Source organism: Phacochoerus africanus, chromosome 2 (assembly GCF_016906955.1).
Source record: "Phacochoerus africanus isolate WHEZ1 chromosome 2, ROS_Pafr_v1, whole genome shotgun sequence".
Taxonomy (NCBI): domain Eukaryota; kingdom Metazoa; phylum Chordata; class Mammalia; order Artiodactyla; family Suidae; genus Phacochoerus; species Phacochoerus africanus.
The window spans coordinates 219,531,665-219,550,637 of record NC_062545.1 but is presented as its reverse complement, the minus strand read 5'-3'; the positions used below and the strand labels follow the sequence as shown (position 1 = coordinate 219,550,637).

At 39.9% G+C, this 18,973-nt stretch overlaps 1 protein-coding gene across 1 annotated transcript in view; it reads left to right on the top strand.

The window, feature by feature from the left end:
- SLC1A1 (solute carrier family 1 member 1) overlaps positions 1-18,973 on the top strand; it is a 71,641-nt gene that overhangs the window by 28,651 nt on the left and 24,017 nt on the right. The window contains exon 2 of the mRNA XM_047767693.1: positions 2,858-2,998. Coding sequence (XP_047623649.1) covers positions 2,858-2,998 — 141 coding nt within the window. The remainder of the gene's footprint in view (positions 1-2,857; positions 2,999-18,973) is intronic.

The window sequence follows — 18,973 nt, the reverse complement described above, 5'->3', positions numbered from 1 at the left end:
TTCTTGAGGGTCCTGAAACGACATCTTTGGCCCAGGGTTAATCTCCCTCCTGGTTTCAGGTCTTGGTTGGTATTTATTTTCTTTTCAGTAAAAAAAAAAAAAAAGAAAGAAAGAAATATCAGGGTGTGATTTGTGATATTCAACTTCAAGAGCAGCTTGACAGAAAGCTTTCATTACTAAATACAGTGACTTATTCATGGTGCTTGTCACCTTTGATTGCTTTCAAAGGACTCCTCATGGTGGCTCTTTTATCTCTCCCATAAAAAACCCATATCTGGCTAAAGGCTGAAAAATAACAAGTATATTTCTTTATAACCACCCTGCATTCATTTGGAGTGGAGATGATTAGAGGCACAGTTAATCGTTACTAATACGAACCCTGAGATGAGAGCACATGGGTTCTTTTGCTACTCAACAGTACTTTGTGGCTAGTTCTTAAGCACAGACACATCTGCTTTATTTTCACATACAGAGCTTTCTTTAACATACAAGCCAAAAATTTACTTGAAGCAACCTAAATAGTATGAGAATGTCTGTTTGGTTTTTTTGTTTTTTTATTTAAAGCATTGACCATTACAGAGTATCCTTACAGCACAATGTAGTTATGTTTCATAAAGAACAGCTGAACATAGGCAATTTAAGTAGGAAGTGAGCACAACATGCTTTTTAAATTCTCTTAACAATATTTTGAATCCTTAGTGTTCGTAACCATTCAGGAGTTTCTCACACTGGGTTTTGAAATATGTACCAAATAGGATTGATAATAGAGAGTTTTTAATTTAATTTTTATTTTATTTTGGAGTATAGTTGATTTACCATGTTAGTTTCAGATGTACAACAAAATAATTCAGTTATACATATACATATATTCATACTTTTTCAGATTCTTTTCCCATATAGGTTATTACAGAGAGTTAAGTAGAGTTCCCTGTGCTCTGCAGTAATAGAGAGGATTTTTTTGTTTGTTTGTTTTAGCTACAATTTGATAAATGTTTATGTGTATATACTTGTTTCAGAAATAACTTAAAATGGGAGTTCCCGTCGTGGCTCTGTGGTTAATGGATCGACTAGGAACCATGGGGTTGCGGGTTCGATCCCTGGCCTTGCTCAGTGTGTTGAGGATCCGGCGTTGCAGTGAGCTGTGGTGTAGGTTGCAGATGTGGCTCAGATCCCATGTTGCTGTGGCTCTGGCATAGGCCAGTGGCTCAGCTCCTATTCAACCCCTAGCCTGGGAACCTCCATATGCCATGGGAGCAGCCCTAGAAAAGGCAAAAAGACAAAAAAAAGCAAAAAAAAAACAAAAAACAAAACAAGTAATCACTTAAAATGGCTGATCACAAGTATATTCAGTAATGTATGCACAAAATAAAGAGATCAAAGCAAAGGTGGAATATGTAAGAAAATATAGGTACACTAAAAATAAGTTTACTACACAAGTGTTATCTTGTGGGGTTCACCTCTTTGTTCTACTAGTAAGCATGAGAAATATACTGGAATTTAAATGAAAACTCTAGTATTGGAGTTCCTGTTGTGGCGCAGTGTTAACGAATCCAACTAGGAACCATGAGGTTGCGGGTTTGATCCCTGCCCTTGCTCAGTGGGTTAACGATCCGGCGTTGCCATGAGCTGTGGTGTAGGTCACAGATGCGGCTTGGATCCTGCGTTGCTGTGGCTCTGGCGTAGGCTGGTGGCTATAGCTCCAATTGGACCCCTAGCTTGGGAACCTCAATATGCCGCGGGAGTGGCCCAAGAAGTGGCAAAAAGACAAAAAAAAAAGAAAACTCTAGTATTGATTATAATTCACGTCTTTGCATATTTGCCCTAGCATTCCTAGCTATACCCAAATAATTCTAAATTTTCACAAACTAATTCTTTGAATTTGTGAATTAGCATATCTAGTGATATCTTTCTTGAACCTTCCTGCCCTCTAGTCATTTTCTTTCTGGTTAGCATATCCATCAGAGGAAAAAGATGTGTGAGTCACCCCAACCCATCTTCTTTCTTCATAAATAGAAGGGAGTAGGGAGTGAGGGTACATGGGCATGTGGTGGCATAGGGCAATTAGATATTATTAGAACCATTTGGAAGAGGATAAAGAAGAAATATTTAAAATTTGTGATTTTCAGTTGTCAGAGTCGTCACAAGTGTTGGAGTTCATATTGACATCTTACAAGGCAAGCTTTCAGAGAATGTATAATGTTTCTTGATACTAAATATTTCCCTACACTCACATAATTATACACCTTAATGTCCAAGGTACTCAGGATCAGAAATGTCATATAAAGCTTCTTGGATCAAACTTCAACACATCATATCTAGAAATAACTGAAAAGAATGCAAAGCATTGGATAACACAGTTGTTTGAAAATATGGTACATATATCAAAACAGTAGAATCTTATGTTGCTATTAAAATTATAACAGCTACATAGAGAAGAGTATCAGAAAAATTATCATAAAAAGAATATGAGAAAAATGTAAACTGATATGTAAACTACAAAATACATAAAATACCTATAGGTGGACAAAATCAAAGTGGTGTGCGGAAACAAAAGTTATATTGGGGTGACTAAGATGAATTCTTTTTCCTCCTCACAGTGTTCTTTGATATTTTGTCATGATAAGAAATATAATTGAAGGGGAAGAAAACTATACCTTCTAAAGATTTATTGAATAATGTGTTCTTTTACTCATTACCTTTTAAAATGTGATTTGTTTTTTAAGTCTAACATTAATGGACTCATGGGAGATCATCTAAATTGTTTTTCTTGCCACTGATATTTGTATGGCGGGGTATTTTTCCATATAAATGTGTACAGCAGAACTCAATGTTCCTCTTCTTTCCTTGTTTTCCTTAGGGATTGTCATAGGAGTCTTGGTTCGAGAATACAGCAAGCTCTCTAACCTGGAGAAATTCTACTTTTCCTTTCCTGGAGAAATTCTAATGAGGATGCTGAAACTCGTCATTTTACCATTAATTATATCCAGCATGATTACAGGTACCTTGAGAAAACTGATATTCTCTATAATCATTAGGGAGTCGTCACATCATCTTAAGTGGTTCTCTTATTGTGGAAGAAACCAAAATGCATTTGATGCAACACACACATACATACACCCCTCACTTGGAAAGTGTATATTTGCTCGAGTGAAATATTTTATTATTCATAAAGTGGCATTGCTCTGCCTATGGCACCATCCACCATAGCTCTTCATTTGACCAGTATATGATGTCTTGTGAGGGAAAAAAAAAGGCATATTTGGTCACTGAAATGTCATCCACTGTCCTCAGGCAAAACATGATCGTCAGTTTTGATCATATTTTCTGTAGTTTACTCATCAGTTTCTCCACTGCAGGCATCCTGCCCACTACCCTGTCAGCAGCAGCCTGCAGTGTCCCCTGTCCCCTCTTCTCACTCACATCCAGTCCTCCGCAGAACTCAGAACTTGCTATATACTTGCCCTGGAAATTTGCCCAGGGGACCAGTAGTCACATGCTGTGGGAAAGGTTTAATGATGGCTTGGTATCATGTTTTAAAAGCTTGGTTTTCTTAAATCTGAACTTGTGACAGAGTTGAATTTAGAAATTATTTTTCTCTTATGGATTGCTAAATTGCAGGGTCTCTTTCAAGAACTAGCTGCCTTATGTACATAGAGATTAATTTGGTTCACAAAAATGTCATTTGTCTGGGTATGGTAAGCTTCTCTATGCCTTTCGTAATATCTTATCTTTATCTTCATTCTGGCAATAGGTAAAATATGGCAATCACTAGTGTTGCCAGCTTAAAAATCACAGTTTTATACAACCACGGAATTAGGGCTCTTAACATGTTTTCTTCTAAAACATTTTTCTCCATTGCCACTAAAGAGACCTAGGACTAATTCTAAGTAGAGTACGTGACACTGGCTGGAGGAAGGGAGGGTGGGTATCAGGATTTGCTGCATTCAGCAGACTGCATTGCTTGAGCTGTAGATTTGGTCATTGAACTGTTGAAGTGCCAAACTCCAGTCAGGCTAGAGTCCCTTGAGAGCCTGATTCTTAATGGTCCTGGTGTTCTTGGCTTTTTATTATTATTATTATTACAGACTTAAAGGGGTTATAAATGTGTTTTGAAATGTCTGGGTTCTTTTAGGCCCTGCAGTCAGAGGGCCAAATCAGCAGACCAGTCATTTGCATCATATAATGTCTATTTGTTTAACTTCAAATTTTTGTAAGCATTTAAAATTTGGAAGACTTTATGTAAGCATCCAGATTTCTGGCTTCCCCTAAAAGAAAATTAAGATCAGGAAACATTAGAGCCAGGTTCCCACACACCAACAGTGGTTTGGAGCTGAGAAACAGCTATTATGTTCATTTGGAGCAATTTCATTTGAGGATGCCACAGTTCCCACCACTCCCTATTGCCTATTACCTCATACACTTTACTCATTTATATTACTTGCCCTCCTCTGTAGGCATTACTGTTTCAACCGCTTAGAACTTTCTCCATATCAAAGCATCTTAATCTTTTGCATGCAATTACACAGGATTCATAAACTACTTAATGGTCAATACCTATGTCTATGGAGGAAGGGATGGAAGGTTGGTCCAGGTTAGGCAGATCCAGAACTCATGCAGTAAACCAGGTTTTAGAAGAAAAGGTAGCTATACATGTATGAATATACTAGTTGTGTAATATAGATGTTTGAAAATATGTCCTGCTCCTGGAAGCCAATAACTAGTGAGATTTTTGCAGTTCTGGCTGCTACGGGTGCTAGCTCAGCCTTTCAGATAATCTAAGAAAATAATTTGCAATCCGCAGCATTCCACTCACATAGCCCAGCTGCTTTTTGAAGGTGGAGCACAGGTCTGGAAAATTCTACATTTTTCCTTTAGCAAACTCCTAGTAGTTAAACAGAAGTTAGAGAGCAGAACCACTACCCATTCTTTTGACATAAAGTGATAAGATGGTCAAAGATTCGAGGGACATGAATAAAGCAGGATGAGAATAATGTTGCTATATTCATGTTTTAAATTGTCATATTAAAAGGAAAAAATAATACTGAGGCAAGTTACAGGAAAATGGGCTTATTCGTACACTTTCAGTTACTGTAGACTTAAAATGGGGGGCATTTTGGAACATAATCTGATCTTTCCACTTAGTATTTCTACTTTCATGAATTTATTATAAAGAAATAATCAGAGAAATGTTAACATCTAGGTATAAGGATATTCACGGTAACATTTTTTTCAATAATGATAATAAATTATATATGTTATACTAAATATATGTTATACTCATAAGTTAGGATTCTATGCAACTATTATTAAAAACTTTGTTTTAGAAACATATTTAATGAAGGTGGAAATGTTCCTAATACAATATAAATATAAAGTAATATGATAAAGCAGATTACACAAAATATTGTGTACAATCCAAATTTTATTAAAGTTTATATACATGTGCCCTTAAAAAAGAATGAGATAATAATTTTAAAAATCCAAAAAAACTATATGCACTTTAAAAAGTTAGGGTCAGAGTTCTCCTGTGGCTCAGTGGGTAAAGGATCTGGCATTGTCACTGCAGAAGCTCAAGTCGTTAGTTAGATCCCTGGCCTGGGAACTTCCACATGCCATGGTTGTGGCCGGGGGCGGGGGGGGGGGGGGGCGCGGGGGGGGGGGGGGGGGGGGGGGGGGGGGGGGGGACCAAAACAATGAAAAGCTGATGTCAAAACCAAATGGCTGGAGTTCCTGTTGTGGCTCAGCGGAAACAAACCTGACTAATATCCATGAGGATATGGGTTTGATCCCTGGCCTCGCTCAGTGGGTTAAGGATCTGGCATTGCCATGAGCTATGGCGTAGGCTGGCAGCTGCAGTTCCAATTCAACCCCTAGCCTGGGAACTTCCATATGCCACAGGTAGCAGAAAACAAAACAAAACAAAAAACACAAATGGAAAACAATGATTAGATCTGACTGGTAAGAAAAAGTGATGCACTGAGCTTTCTTTACATTTTCAAGGCAAACACATTTCAAACCAAACACATATTTTTGTTTGGTTTGTTTTGTGCTTGCTTTCTTCCTTTATCCCCCTCCCCCACTCCTTTCCTTCCTTTCTAGAAATTGGAATGGATTCTACTCTGTGCTCCTCCAACCTTTCCTCTGGTAGTTTTCCTTCCCCTCTCCTCCCCAATTCTTCTCTCTGTCCCCACAGCTCAGCACCACTGTTACCCAGTGTGTGGTCCCTCCCCTAAACCCTGCAGTGGTCCTAGTGCCAGCACAGAGCTGAGAGGTTAAAGCAGAAGTGGGCTGTGGAAAATACACAGGAAGAACAGTTTTCAAGTTTCAAAAAGCCTTGATAAGTCCAGTGAATCAATACCTTATTTTATACATTTATTAGGCCAAAGTAGAATACATGTTGAAAGCCGGGGAGAGCTGAGTGAGTGTGCTAAGGATACATAAATTAGTGGTAGAGCCCCAGCAAAAATTGAAACCCAAGACTAATGTGCTTACACATAATCTTGCCAGATTATCAAGTAGGAACAAAACCTCTGCCATCAAAGCTGATGACATAAAACTACTGGCTTTATAGCTATTTTTTTTTTAGTAGGAAGAATCTCTCTTCATGTGATGAAGATAAGACCTCACATTAATCAGGAAAATTTGAATATAGACAGGCTATTAGATGGTATCGAGAAATTGTTGATAGTTTTGTTGGTACTGACAATGACATTTAGTTTTTGTTGAGTTTTGTTAGTGTTGATAATGGCATTTAGTTATGTAAGAAAATGTTCTTTTTTCAAAAGCATGTGGAATTTTGAAGGGATGAAATGACATAATGTCTGGAATTTGCTTTAAAACAGCAAGAGAGAGAAAGCACAGTAGATATAATCTCAAGGCATTTCCAGAGGCAGATAGCATAAGCACTAACGGAATCCTACCCATAATTTTCATCCCTAAGGACACTCACACTAGTGCAGAATATCCGTACTTAGGCCCTCTTAACATTAGCGTCTGTAAGCTGTATTTATAGCAAACCATGAGGGAAATAGCAGAGGAAATGGCTAATTAACATGCCTGAGAATTGTGCCTCTGGAAAGTCCTGGTCAAGTGTTATCAGCCAGTGAGTTTAAACTCAGGTCACATTGTCTTTAATATCCAAATTATAATGACTTGAGCCACCAGCACAGGAATGGAACAGCTCCTCAGCTCCTCCTCTGAGAGATTCCCTGAGCATCTTTTCCAGATACCGTCCTACTCCCCTGCTGCAGAAGCTGAAATGACAGCTATTAGATCTCACCTCCAAGAGCAGAAGTTTTTCTGCTGTTTTAACCAAGGCTTAGATGTTATCTATTTATTAAGCAACAGTCAAATATAGAATATATGTGTAAGGGGGTTTCCTTTCAAGTAGGGATCTGGAAGCTCTTTTTTATAAAGAGCTAGATAGTGAATATTTTAGGCTTTTTGAGCCATACAGTCCTTGGTCGTCATAGAAGGGCAGCAGTGAATAATATGTACATGACCGGGCTTGGCTGTGCTGCCAATAAAAGGTTTATTTACAAAAAAAAAGAAGCCAGCTGGCAGCTGACCTCTGCCAAGATAAATAAGACTAGATTCTCTCAAGATGCAGTTCTGTTGAGATGGAATCTGAGTGACAAACCAACATACCAAGCAAATACTACTCATACTACACGATGTGTATAAATGTCCTGAAGAGACACTGGAGAATGGAGGATGGAGCAAATAAAGTGAAGTCTCAAGGTATTTGGAGACACCTGTTTTTAAAATCAGGCTTTACAGGTGCTGACATACTTGGGTATTTGGGCTGCAGAGAACATTTTTTTTAAGGATATGTATTCATTTACTCATAAGCGGCTGTGTAATCGGAAGCCATCCCACACCCTCCAGGGGAAAGAACCATGCCATGTCCTGAAACAGGCTCAGTTTAACTCAACAAACAATTATTTACCATGTGAAAACAAACCAACCCTGCGAGGGGCTGAAGTTCCTGTCATCCACTTGGTCATGGACCCCAGGTCTGCTGCTTGCCAAGTTCATGAGTCCCCTTGTTGGCAAGGAGGTACAAGAGTTGAATATGCACATATCACTTGGTTGTACAGCTCGCTGTTAGGTAGCTAAGATCATTCAGTGTCAGTTTCAGCTGAGGGGAAATGTATGCATGGTTTCTTGAAACATTGGTGGTTTTTTAACATAGTTCAATCTCTATAAAAATATAGATTATAAATATGGATTATAAATTTAAAACCTCCTGGTGGAGCTTAAAATCATACAGGCTGAGAATGTACATCTTTTCTCATTTGCAACATCTAGAACTACTGGGCTCTGCCTGCATTTCAAGAAGAGCCTCCTTCCTCATTTTCCAGCCTTGTTTGGGAATTAAGAAAATAAAATAGCCAAAACTTTGCACACATGAATTAAACATTTCCCTAAGACCAGCAAGAAATTTTTGTTATGTTAGAACACAGCTATTAAAGCTAGAGGACTCATTAAATTAATTGGATTTCTACAAGGCCTTTTCTCCAAAAAAGGAAGCGGTGCAGTGTGTGTATACACAATGGAGTTCCCATAGGGAATGTGCCACGTGCCACAGTAGTAAAGAGAAAGTGTCAAGAGATAGACATTCCCTGCTTCAGTTTCTGACATAGTGAAATCCAGAGACTCCACCATAAGTGAACTTTCCTTCTGCCCAAACCATACTAGACTGGTTCACACCTCTGCTCAACTATGAGTTAACCTGATTTTGTTTCTTTCTTTTTTTTTATTAAGTGCTTTTATTCTTTAATAAAATTGTATCTTATAGAGTTCTAAGTGGACAAAACTTTGTTTCATTTTCCCAGTGAGTTCTATATTTCAATTATGTGAGGGTGGATTCTTAACTTTAGATGATTTCTGGAAATCTAAGGTTCTTTCTCTGGATATCCAACTATACCCTAGAATGTAATATAAGAGAGACAGTTATTTGAGTTTAATTATATCCATTGCGATCTAGGCCCCAAATTCTTTATTTTGTTGAATTCTGCGCCTCTCCTCCTTTTATCTCCTTTTTTCCAAATTAGAAAAAAAAAAGAAGAAGAAGAAGAAGTAAGCTTCATATAGTTTAATCAGTTTTCCACAGTTGCCTCTCTTTGTCAACCTAATGTAAACACAAGTAGATTTTGCCATTTCTTTGGGACTTCATTCTTTCTGAGAGCTTCCAGGTCATGTAAAACTTGTGTTAGATAAATGTATATACTTTTCTCCAGTTAAAAAATAAGAAAAATAAAGAAATGAGTGAGATGCCATGTGGGGATTCTAAGGAAACCCCTGTGTGGAATGCTCTGATCTGGGAGACTTCATCCATTCATCCACTCATTCATTCCATCTCCAATGTCCCAGGCTCTGTGCTTGGCATACAAGATATAAAGAGAAGTCTTGTCTCTCAAGAAAGGCGTACTGTATGATAAGTGCTTTGTGGGAATGGGGACAGAGGAGGGGACACTTGGGTAGAGTTTTAAAGATAGGAATCAGATGAAGTAAGGCAGGCATTCCAGGCAGAAGAAAATAGCAGAAGGCATGGCACCTTGGGAGGACAGTAAAGACTTTGGAATTCTGCAAATCTGGGGAGGAGGAATGGGAATGGAAGGGTGAGAGTGTGGCTTTGTGGGGCTTGTGTGCCTTCCTAGGGAATAGGGAGGGCAGTCTGGACATAAGCCTGTTGGCATAAGGGAAGGAAGTTAGAGCAGTGACTTCTGTGCTGTTCTCTCCCAAGAGACACCCTAAACAAGCCTCGGTGGGGAAGTATTATTAAAAAAATCCGGTGACACTCAATGATGGTAAGGCGGACTTAACTCTAGACCATCACCATCATGGTAGGTAGAGGGACTACTGCAGTGGGATTTTGCAGTGGGGGAGAGAGAGAGGATTCAACTCTGACTGAATACAGCATTAGCCCATGGGACTTGATAGCCAAGGACCTGGGTGGTGGGATCAGTCAGTGGACGAAAAATTACTAAGAGGAAACATCAGAGGTAAGGGGGAGTCTGGCTAAAGTTACCTAATAGGATTCTTGCTGAAGACAGGCCAGGGTAATCAGATGTCACCTGAGGCAAGGTACGACTGAGGAACCTGATTAAGCAGGGAGAGCGGTCAGATATTGAGGGTTGGGGGTCATGGATAAACTGACTTCACAGGGTTCTTGCTTAAACTAGATTTTACAATGAAGTGCCCAGTTAGACCTAGGAGAAGGTTCAGAAGCCTGACTGAAGTGTGGTCAGGCAAAGAATCTTTGTCAGTATCAATCATAGGGGGCAGCAGAGTCCTGTGGTAAGAACACAGATTAAGGAGCCAGACTGCCTGAGTTTGAATCCTAGCTCTGCCATTTACTAGCTGTGAAACCCTGAACAAGTCACTTTAACGTGTCTTCAGCTGTAAAATAGGGGTAAAGATAATACTCTGTGCATTTAAAGTGCTATATAAATTTTCAATTTACTCTTTTTTGTCTAATACTGTCAGAGGTTTCTTAACAGTCCCCACAGTGGCATCAGAAGTGTAGGGCCAGGGAGTTCCCATGGTGGCACAGTGGAAATGAATCTAACTAGGAACCATGAGGTTGTGGGTTCAATCCCTGGCCTTGCTCAGTGGGTTAAGGATCTGGCGTTGCTGTGAGCTGTGGTGTAGGTTGAAGATGCAGCTCAGATCTGGCTTTGCTGTGGTTCTGGCATAGGCCGACAGCCAACAGCTCTGATTGGACCCCTAGCCTGAGGACCTCCATATGCCTGTGTGGTCCTAAAAGGACAAAAGACCAAAAAAACAAAAAACAAAACAAACAAACAAACAAAAAAAATGCAGGGCCAGTATTAGAATTGAGCCAATACAGGTGAGTTGACACAATGCATTCACTCTGGAAATGAAAACAATATAAAAAGACTTGTTCTGCCACTAGTTTATTAAGTTGCCCAGAATATAAGTACCTTCTATTCAGATGCCTGAGCTACCAATTTTCTAAGGAGAAGCAAAGAAAGAGCTTGATAATAATTATGTTGTGGTAGAAAACTAAAAAAGTCTCACTGAGCTGTTAGCTTTCCTGATGTCAAAGCACAGTCTTTGAAGACAGTGGCTGAGCTCCTCAGATCTTCTGAGGTGTCTTTAATGCTTATTGAATAATAAGCCTCCTATAAAAGCTCATTGGGTCTTCTGAAAATATTGGTCCAAACTACGGATACCACTATCCTCTGTGGTATTTAAAAAAAAAAGTTAAAACAGCTCTTGAACTGCTGAAGAACCAGCCCGCTGCTTCTTAGCAGATGTTTTGAACATCAAATGTAGACCTGCTGACAAAGACTGTAAGTGAGAGCCTTTAGTTCATTTTTCCAGGGAACATTTTGTCAATGTCACAAAATAGTCTGGAGGTAATAGAACCTATTTTAAGGGAGTTCTTTGTATTAATGTCTCTAAGAAAAATAGATGTCACAAGTGAAACATGCCCAGAAATGTATTTTGCATGCTCCCCCTACTTCTTTTCTTCTTACCTTTTAACATCCTAGGAGTATTAATTCAGGCTGTCTTGGATCAACAAAGTGAGAATATATCTAGCCTTGTTTTCTCTAGGGAATGAATTTTTTGTTTCTTTAATCCTCATTGCAACCCAATGAAAGTAAGTGGGACCTTACCTCTATCTTTAGAGATGAGGAAAGAGGCAGTTGAAGAGGGAGTAAGCCATTTTTCTAAGATCAGAAAGATCTTAAGGGCAGCACCTAGGACTGTCATAGAATCTAGAGCATTCTGCTGCCTGGGGACCAGACCCCAGGCAGAGGTGCCTGGGGGCAGGCAGCCATGCATAGATAACTCAGTTATTCATTCAGTCAGCATGTTTGAGGAGTTCCTCCTATGTGCTGAAGCTGGGTGAACATTGGTAAACAGGCAGATATCCAGGTCTCCTGCCCTCAAGACACTTCCAGTCTAGTGAGAAAGACGGGCATCAAATAAGGTACTCATTGACAACAATCGCGAAATAAGATATGAACAGGATGCTAAGGGAGAAAAACAGGGGAGCCTGATTCAGCATGGAGACTCAGGGAAGGGCTCTGAGAAATAAATAAAAGCAGTCAAAGGAAGGGTAGGAGAAAGCAGTCCAGCAGAGGGAAGAGGCCTTGATGTGAAAGGGAGTGGGGTCTGCTCCAGAAGAGGGCTGGCGGAGGGGACCTGGCTGGGGGCAGGTGCCCTTCCCAAGGGGCCTGGTTAGCTGGGATAAAGATTTTCTATTTCACTTTAAGCACCGTTGGAGGTTTATACCTGTGTGTGATATGGTCTGATTTATATTTTTAAAAGATCTCTTTAGTGGCCATGTGATGAAGGAATACAGAAGGATTATAGCAGAAGGAGTGAGGGAATGCATGTGTTAACACTTATGAAGTGCCTTCCAGTGACACACTTCCTAGTGATCATTTCATTCAGTAATGACGCAGGCTATGACTAAGTAAAATTTAAGTTCTAGGTACTTACCCTAGGCATGCTATCGCTATTTTTTTCTAACTCTCACAAAGGATGTACAAGATGGGGTTGTTTGCTCTGCTCCTCACAGTTACCCTTTAGGAGGAAGAAGCATTTAAAACCTCCATTTTATAGATGGGGAAACTGAGTCTGGGAGAAGGCTGGGATTAGAACCAAGCTGTCCCAGAGGAGCCCATGCTTGTTCCTCTCTATGCTGGTGGTCTCTCTACAGGTGACAGAGAGACAGGAATCATCTGGATAACAGGATGCCACACTGCAACAATGAGTTCTTGGATGATGTGTCCATTCACAGTTGTGAGGCACCATCAAACGCCAGACCCCCAAAATATTTAATAACAGTTAATTCTGACACCTTAATGGCAAGGCAGAGAGAGACTGTCATGAATTTTGTTCTCTGGTGGGTGGTAGCTTAATCAGAGAGCTCCCGGAGGAGTCTTTTGCCCTCGAGTATTTATTTTTAAAACATGCTATTGTTTAGCCATGGCAACTTTTCCTTTGCAGTGTTTTTATAAAAATTCAGATGTATACATGTAAGAGTAACTTGATCCCCTTGCTGTACAGTGGGAAAATAAATAAATTATTAAAAAAAAATTCGAATAGATTGTTACTGCCTTGGTCAGGAGCCAGCACCCCAACTCATCCAGGCCTCCACCAGAAGTGAAAAAAACAAGTGTGATTTCTTAAAGAGCTAGAGGTGCCCCTAAATTCCAAGGACAACCTTAAATTTTATCCCTGTTTCTAGGCCACAGTTCAGCCTCAAAACTATCCCTGGTTTTGGAGGACAATCCTGGACTCACTGGTAACTGAACTTGGTAAAGAAAAAAAAAATTCAAGATAACTTGTTAAAGATGGTAAGGCAGACTTTATCTGGGGCAATAAAGACAGGTGTAGGGACAACTGGGTTTTTGCAGTGGGAGAGAGAGATTAGGTTTGACTCTGAATAGAGCATTAGACAAGTGGGAATTTATAGCCAAGGAACAGGGTAGGGGTCAGTGGATGGACAGTTATCGAGAGGAAACATCAGGGGTAAGGAGGATTCCGGCTAAGCCAATGCAATAAGATTCATGTTCAAGACAGACCAGCATAATCAGAAATCATCTGGCAGGTGGTGGAGGATAAGGGACCTGATTAGTTATCTAGGATGCTCAGATATCAAGGGTAGGGAGTTCTGGTTAAATTGACTTAGCAGGGTTCTTGCTAAAACTGGATTTTGCAAGAGAGTACACATGTAGGCCTAAGAGAAGGTTCAGAAGCCTGACTAAAGTGTGGCCAAGCAAAGAATCTTTGGCAGAATCCTGCTTATCTTTTCCTGCCCAATTTGAGTGCTACCTACTGCAAATGGCTTCTGGTCACCTAAGCTTTCTGACACTTCTGGCTCCTCGGAAAGCCCATGGTTCCTTGTCCTCTGTACCAGTGCTTTACAGAGCATCCGGTTTTTAAGGTGGGTGGGAAATACCCAATTTTTAAAATTCCCAATCTGTTACAGATCAGTAATCATTGAAACTCTAATAGAAATGAATTACTAGAAGAAGATAAAAAACAAAGACATACAAAATGCTAGCCCTATTTTTGTTATTACATTCAACAGATATAAATTACTATTCCATTGCTATAAACATTTTGAAACACTTTTATTTATATGAAGATCCTGTTGCACCAGCATTGCAATGTTTTAACACACAGTCTCCTCTCATTTGTTGGTTCCTTAAGGGCAGGTGTCAGCTCCCAGAGGTGAGTTCAGAGAGTGGACTCTTAAGGGGAGATGGTCATCTAGACTTTGCCAGGCATGAGGCATGGCCTGAAAGCAAGAAATCTGGGAGGCCCTTGAGAGTCAAACCCCAGGATAAAGCACAGTGATGTTTCAACTGTTTGGGACTCAGCTGGACCCACAATCTGACCTCCCCTGCTAAGTGAAGGGGGCCTAACTCCTGACCACTATGTCCCACTGGCTCCAGTCATATGCTACAAAATTTTCAACCAGCACTGCTCAGTAGAACTTCCTGTGATGATGAAAATGTTCTCTATTGGTGCTGTCCATTGCAGTAGCCACAAGCTATATGTGACTAGTGAGCACTGGAAGTATGGCTTCTGTGACTGAGGAAACAAAGGAGAGGCACTCTCTTCAGAGTCCAGTGTCTGGATTAAGTTACCATTCACAGGACATCCATTGAGCTAGACTACACATTCTCAACAGAAGCAGGATGGCCCTAAGGCAGCAACGGCTGTTTCTGAAGCTGGGGGACAGGGAGGAGGACTTAACTGTTTTCATGTAAAGAGCACATATATACATTTAGTACATGAACAGATGTCAGTTTGTCTATGCTATTAAAATTCCATGGAGTGGAAATTTCAATGAGAAAAAGAATGTCTAAATGGCTGGGGGAAGTGTGAGTGGGGTGAAGTACACAATGATGACTAAAAATAAAAGGTAGAGAAACACTAAGATGCTAAATATGTTCTCAATTGGAGGTCTGTTATAGGTAAAAAGCATTTTTGTCAGCGTCCTGGGAACCAAACCAAGCTGCTGTGTGTGAGTGGTTTTTAAAGAGATTACCTGCCAGGTTCCTAATCTCTGACACAGGAGTGGATCTTTGAAATGGGCTCACTTTGTAAGGAGAGGACTGCCATATAAAGTACAGCGCTTTCTGTCGCATGGAAAGCACTGTGTACAAAATTCATAAAGCACCGTATTTAATACACTTGGGATCTAGAAAAGAATAAGCCTCAGGCCTTGGAGCACTGTAGGCAGCATGTGAGGACAAGCACACCTGGAGATGATGGCTCATGTATCTGATGCCTTTGTCCTCTTCCTGACCCTGTGCTATCAAGGTACAGGTTGCACTGAATTTTGTAATTCGATTAAGCCAGAGTTTTTGTTCATTCAAGTTTTTGAACACCCACTACATGGTGGACACTCTGGTAAGGTCTAGAGATTGTGCTGTTGGCCAATATGATAGCCATTAGCCACATTTGGCTACTTAAATTGAGATTAAAATTAAAAGAAACTCAAATTCAGTTCCTTAGTCACACTGGCCACATTTCAAGTGCTCACAAGTCAGATATAGCTTGTGGCTACTGCAGTAGGCAGAACAAATACATAACATCTCCATCATCATAGGAAATTCTACAAGACAGCACTGGTCTACAATTTTGTTGCCCACGGATAGACCCAGTATGACATAGTGGTTAAGATCTGGCCTTTTGGTTTAAACCTGGGTTGAGATCCAGCCCCACCACTCACCAGCTGTAGGACCATGGCATGTTACTTAGCCTTTGCGAGCCAAAGCCTCTGTAAAACGGGAGTAATAATGCCTACGTCCTGGGGTTATAGTGAAAATTAGAGATGATGCACTTTACATGTAGTCATTGATTGATACACAGTGTCGTCATCATTATCAATTTCATTATAATTATCATCATCATCATTGTTATTATTGGCAGGTGGGGTGTTTAGACCATCCATCTGAACATTTTATACTCAGGTTAAGTTCAGCAATGTTCCTATTGTAGAAGTTTTTCACGTATTAGACTGTTTGCCTGCATATGTTCCCTCCCTTTATGGCAATCTCCCTTCCCCCCATATCCGCAACATCATGTTATAAATCATCTAAGAGCCTGGATTTGGGGGCCAGCTCTGCCCTCAATCAGTGGTGACTAGAAAGGTAGAGGGGTAACTGTAGCGGTGTAGAGAAGTATGATTGTTAATTTGAATATATGCCAGTGTATCCAGGAGAATTATAGGACCTAGGTAGATTTGAGGAGTGAGAAACAAAGCTCAAAACTGAAAGCAAGTATAAGAGAGTTGCTGTATTCCAGCAGAGAGAAGCAAGCTGACTGCTTTGAGGGATGTTTAAGATATTTCCACCAAGAATCTCATTATTATGAAGCCTTTTATTGCCAGCTGGGACCTGGAATAGAAGCAGAGGCACTAGCCCATGGCCAAATCATTAAGACAAATTAAGACATGTTAACATATGCTGGAAACAATTACCCACATAGATTTAATTTGTTTCACTGCTGGAAGAAAATCCTGAGAGGGCACAAAATACATACCCGAGAACTGTTCTGCAGCCACCCTGTGAAGCTGTCACTTGTCAGCGTCTTAGGGTCTAGGAGATGCTTAAACTGGATAACTATCAAAGGGAAATATATCTGAAAATATACCTCTGTTAGGTCATGGATATAGATGCTTATACAGGTTATTTGGAGTTCTGGTAAGTTGGTGATTTTCTTTTTTTTTTTTAATTTACCATTATAGATATACATAATTATTGATCAAAGTAATGTCTGAAGCTCGGAAATGGAATAGGAACAATTTACAACCAAATAATACACTTAGCAAGCTTATATAGTTACATTATTGTTTCCTCCTCTTATAAGAGACAAACTAAAAATGAGATAGTTCATTCGTTTCTGAGTTGCAGCCTTCAGTGTCTCTGAACTTTTTTGTCATTATTTTTTGCAGAATGATTATTTTTAATTGCCCTACCTTTCGGAAAAGAAAGTCTACTCAGCATACCACATTCTTTTTCCCAAATGAAGAGAATATAACCTATCATCAAGGTTATTCCAGGAAGTGACTGTGGCAATATGCTCATCCTATAGTAATTACACAATCTACCTCCGGAGGTTGGTGAATAAGACCTTTACAACATCCTGGGGTGACTGCTAAAGAGGCCAGAGCCCCTTCTCTGAAAATATTAACTTCCAGTGCAGCAATCAACAGCCAGAGGAATGGCTTGTTTAGAGTGAGAGATGACTTTTTCTGTCATCATCATGATGATAGTCTCCTTACAGATATTTTCCTGTGCATCAACTGTGTACAATTATATTTGAGGAGCATAATCCCCTAGTCACTTTAAATATATATATAGGCTTTTTATAGTGTGAGGAGTGGATATAAAAGCTACTTGTGATTGCTGATATCCTGCAGGTTTACTACATTTTCCTTAGGATTGCTTCATGATAACCTTTTCATTTTTCCTGCTACCCCATACTTCAGGTTTTGTAAACAGTTATGGAACAACTCATGCGTGTTGAAGACTCAAAATCATTTTCTATGGTGATCATTTGATTCAAAATATGATTCTCATTTTGGAAATCAGGCAGGGTAGTCTGAAACCTCCAAATAACCAGCTGGCTGAAAGATGATATTGTTGCCTCTCAGCTTGCCTCATATCCCACATAGAAGCAATCCCGTTAGAGGAGTTCCCGTCGTGGCGCAGTGGTTAACGAATCCGACTAGGAACCATGAGGTTGCGGGTTCAGTCCCTGCCCTTGCTCAGTGGGTTAACGATCCGGCGTTGCCGTGAGCTGTGGTGTAGGTTGCAGACGCGGCTCGGATCCTGCGTTGTTGTGGCTCTGGTGTAGGCCGGTGGCTACAGCTCCGATTGGACCCCTAGCCTGGGAACCTCCACATGCCGCGGGAGCGGCCCAAGAAATAGCAAAAAGACAAAAAAAAAAAGAAGCAATCCGGTTAGAGAGCTGCACCCCTTAACTGCATTTATATAAGCATCTTTGATGGAAGGCAAGGGTTTCTAGCAAAGAGGGCTGTATGCCTTCTACCTCTGCAGCTGTCTTTGGCATTCTTCGCAGTCCTGTCAAGTAAGGCAGCATTCAGGCATTTTATTGGCAGCCAAAGACCAGTTGAGACTATGTCTAACAGTGTGGTCATAAGTCTCTTAAATTACCTGTGCCTTCAGAAATTCTTATTTATAGCCTAACTCCTTAAAAAAAAAGTTTTAAGAAGTCTCAGGATCAAAGCCATATGGAATAAGGTTGTAAATGTAAAAGCAATTTGAAAATCATGAAAAGAGGGAAATATTCTAGTAAGGATGGATAATGAAATTACTGTGACTTATTACTGAATTTGGCCCTGAGATTGTCTAAAGATCATCACTAAGTGGACAATTAAATACCTGTGGTACTACCACATAACAGAAGATCATGTAGCCTTTAGAAGTATCTGCAGGGTAAATTTGTAATAGTAATAAAAATGCTTATAATACAGTATTTAGAAGAGAGAACTAAAAACTATAAAATTATCTCAGCTGTGTTTATCAAAAAAAAAAGAGGAAGAAAAATGTTGGAATTCACCAGAAAATTAACTATGGCTGATGACATGAAGTGATTTTTGTTTCCATGTTTATATTTTTTCTTTTCTTCATATAATTATAATAAACATATATATTACTTTTATAATCACACATAAAAGTTATCTTTTTAGTTGACTCAGATTGCAGACAGAAAAGGCAGAAAGGGAAACAATCATGAATTATAAGGTTTTTATTATGCAATGAAAGAGCTTTCTCAGCTCTTCAAAGTAAACTTTTCCTTCATACTGAACTGAATTCTAAAAGAATGTTGAGTAATATCATGTGCAAATCTTGATCAAGTTCTTAGAGCAAATGCAGAGGGGGACTCCTGTCTTTCTTACAACCACCCCCCCAAGGGGAGCCAAAGGCACAGCACTATGGCCTGAGGT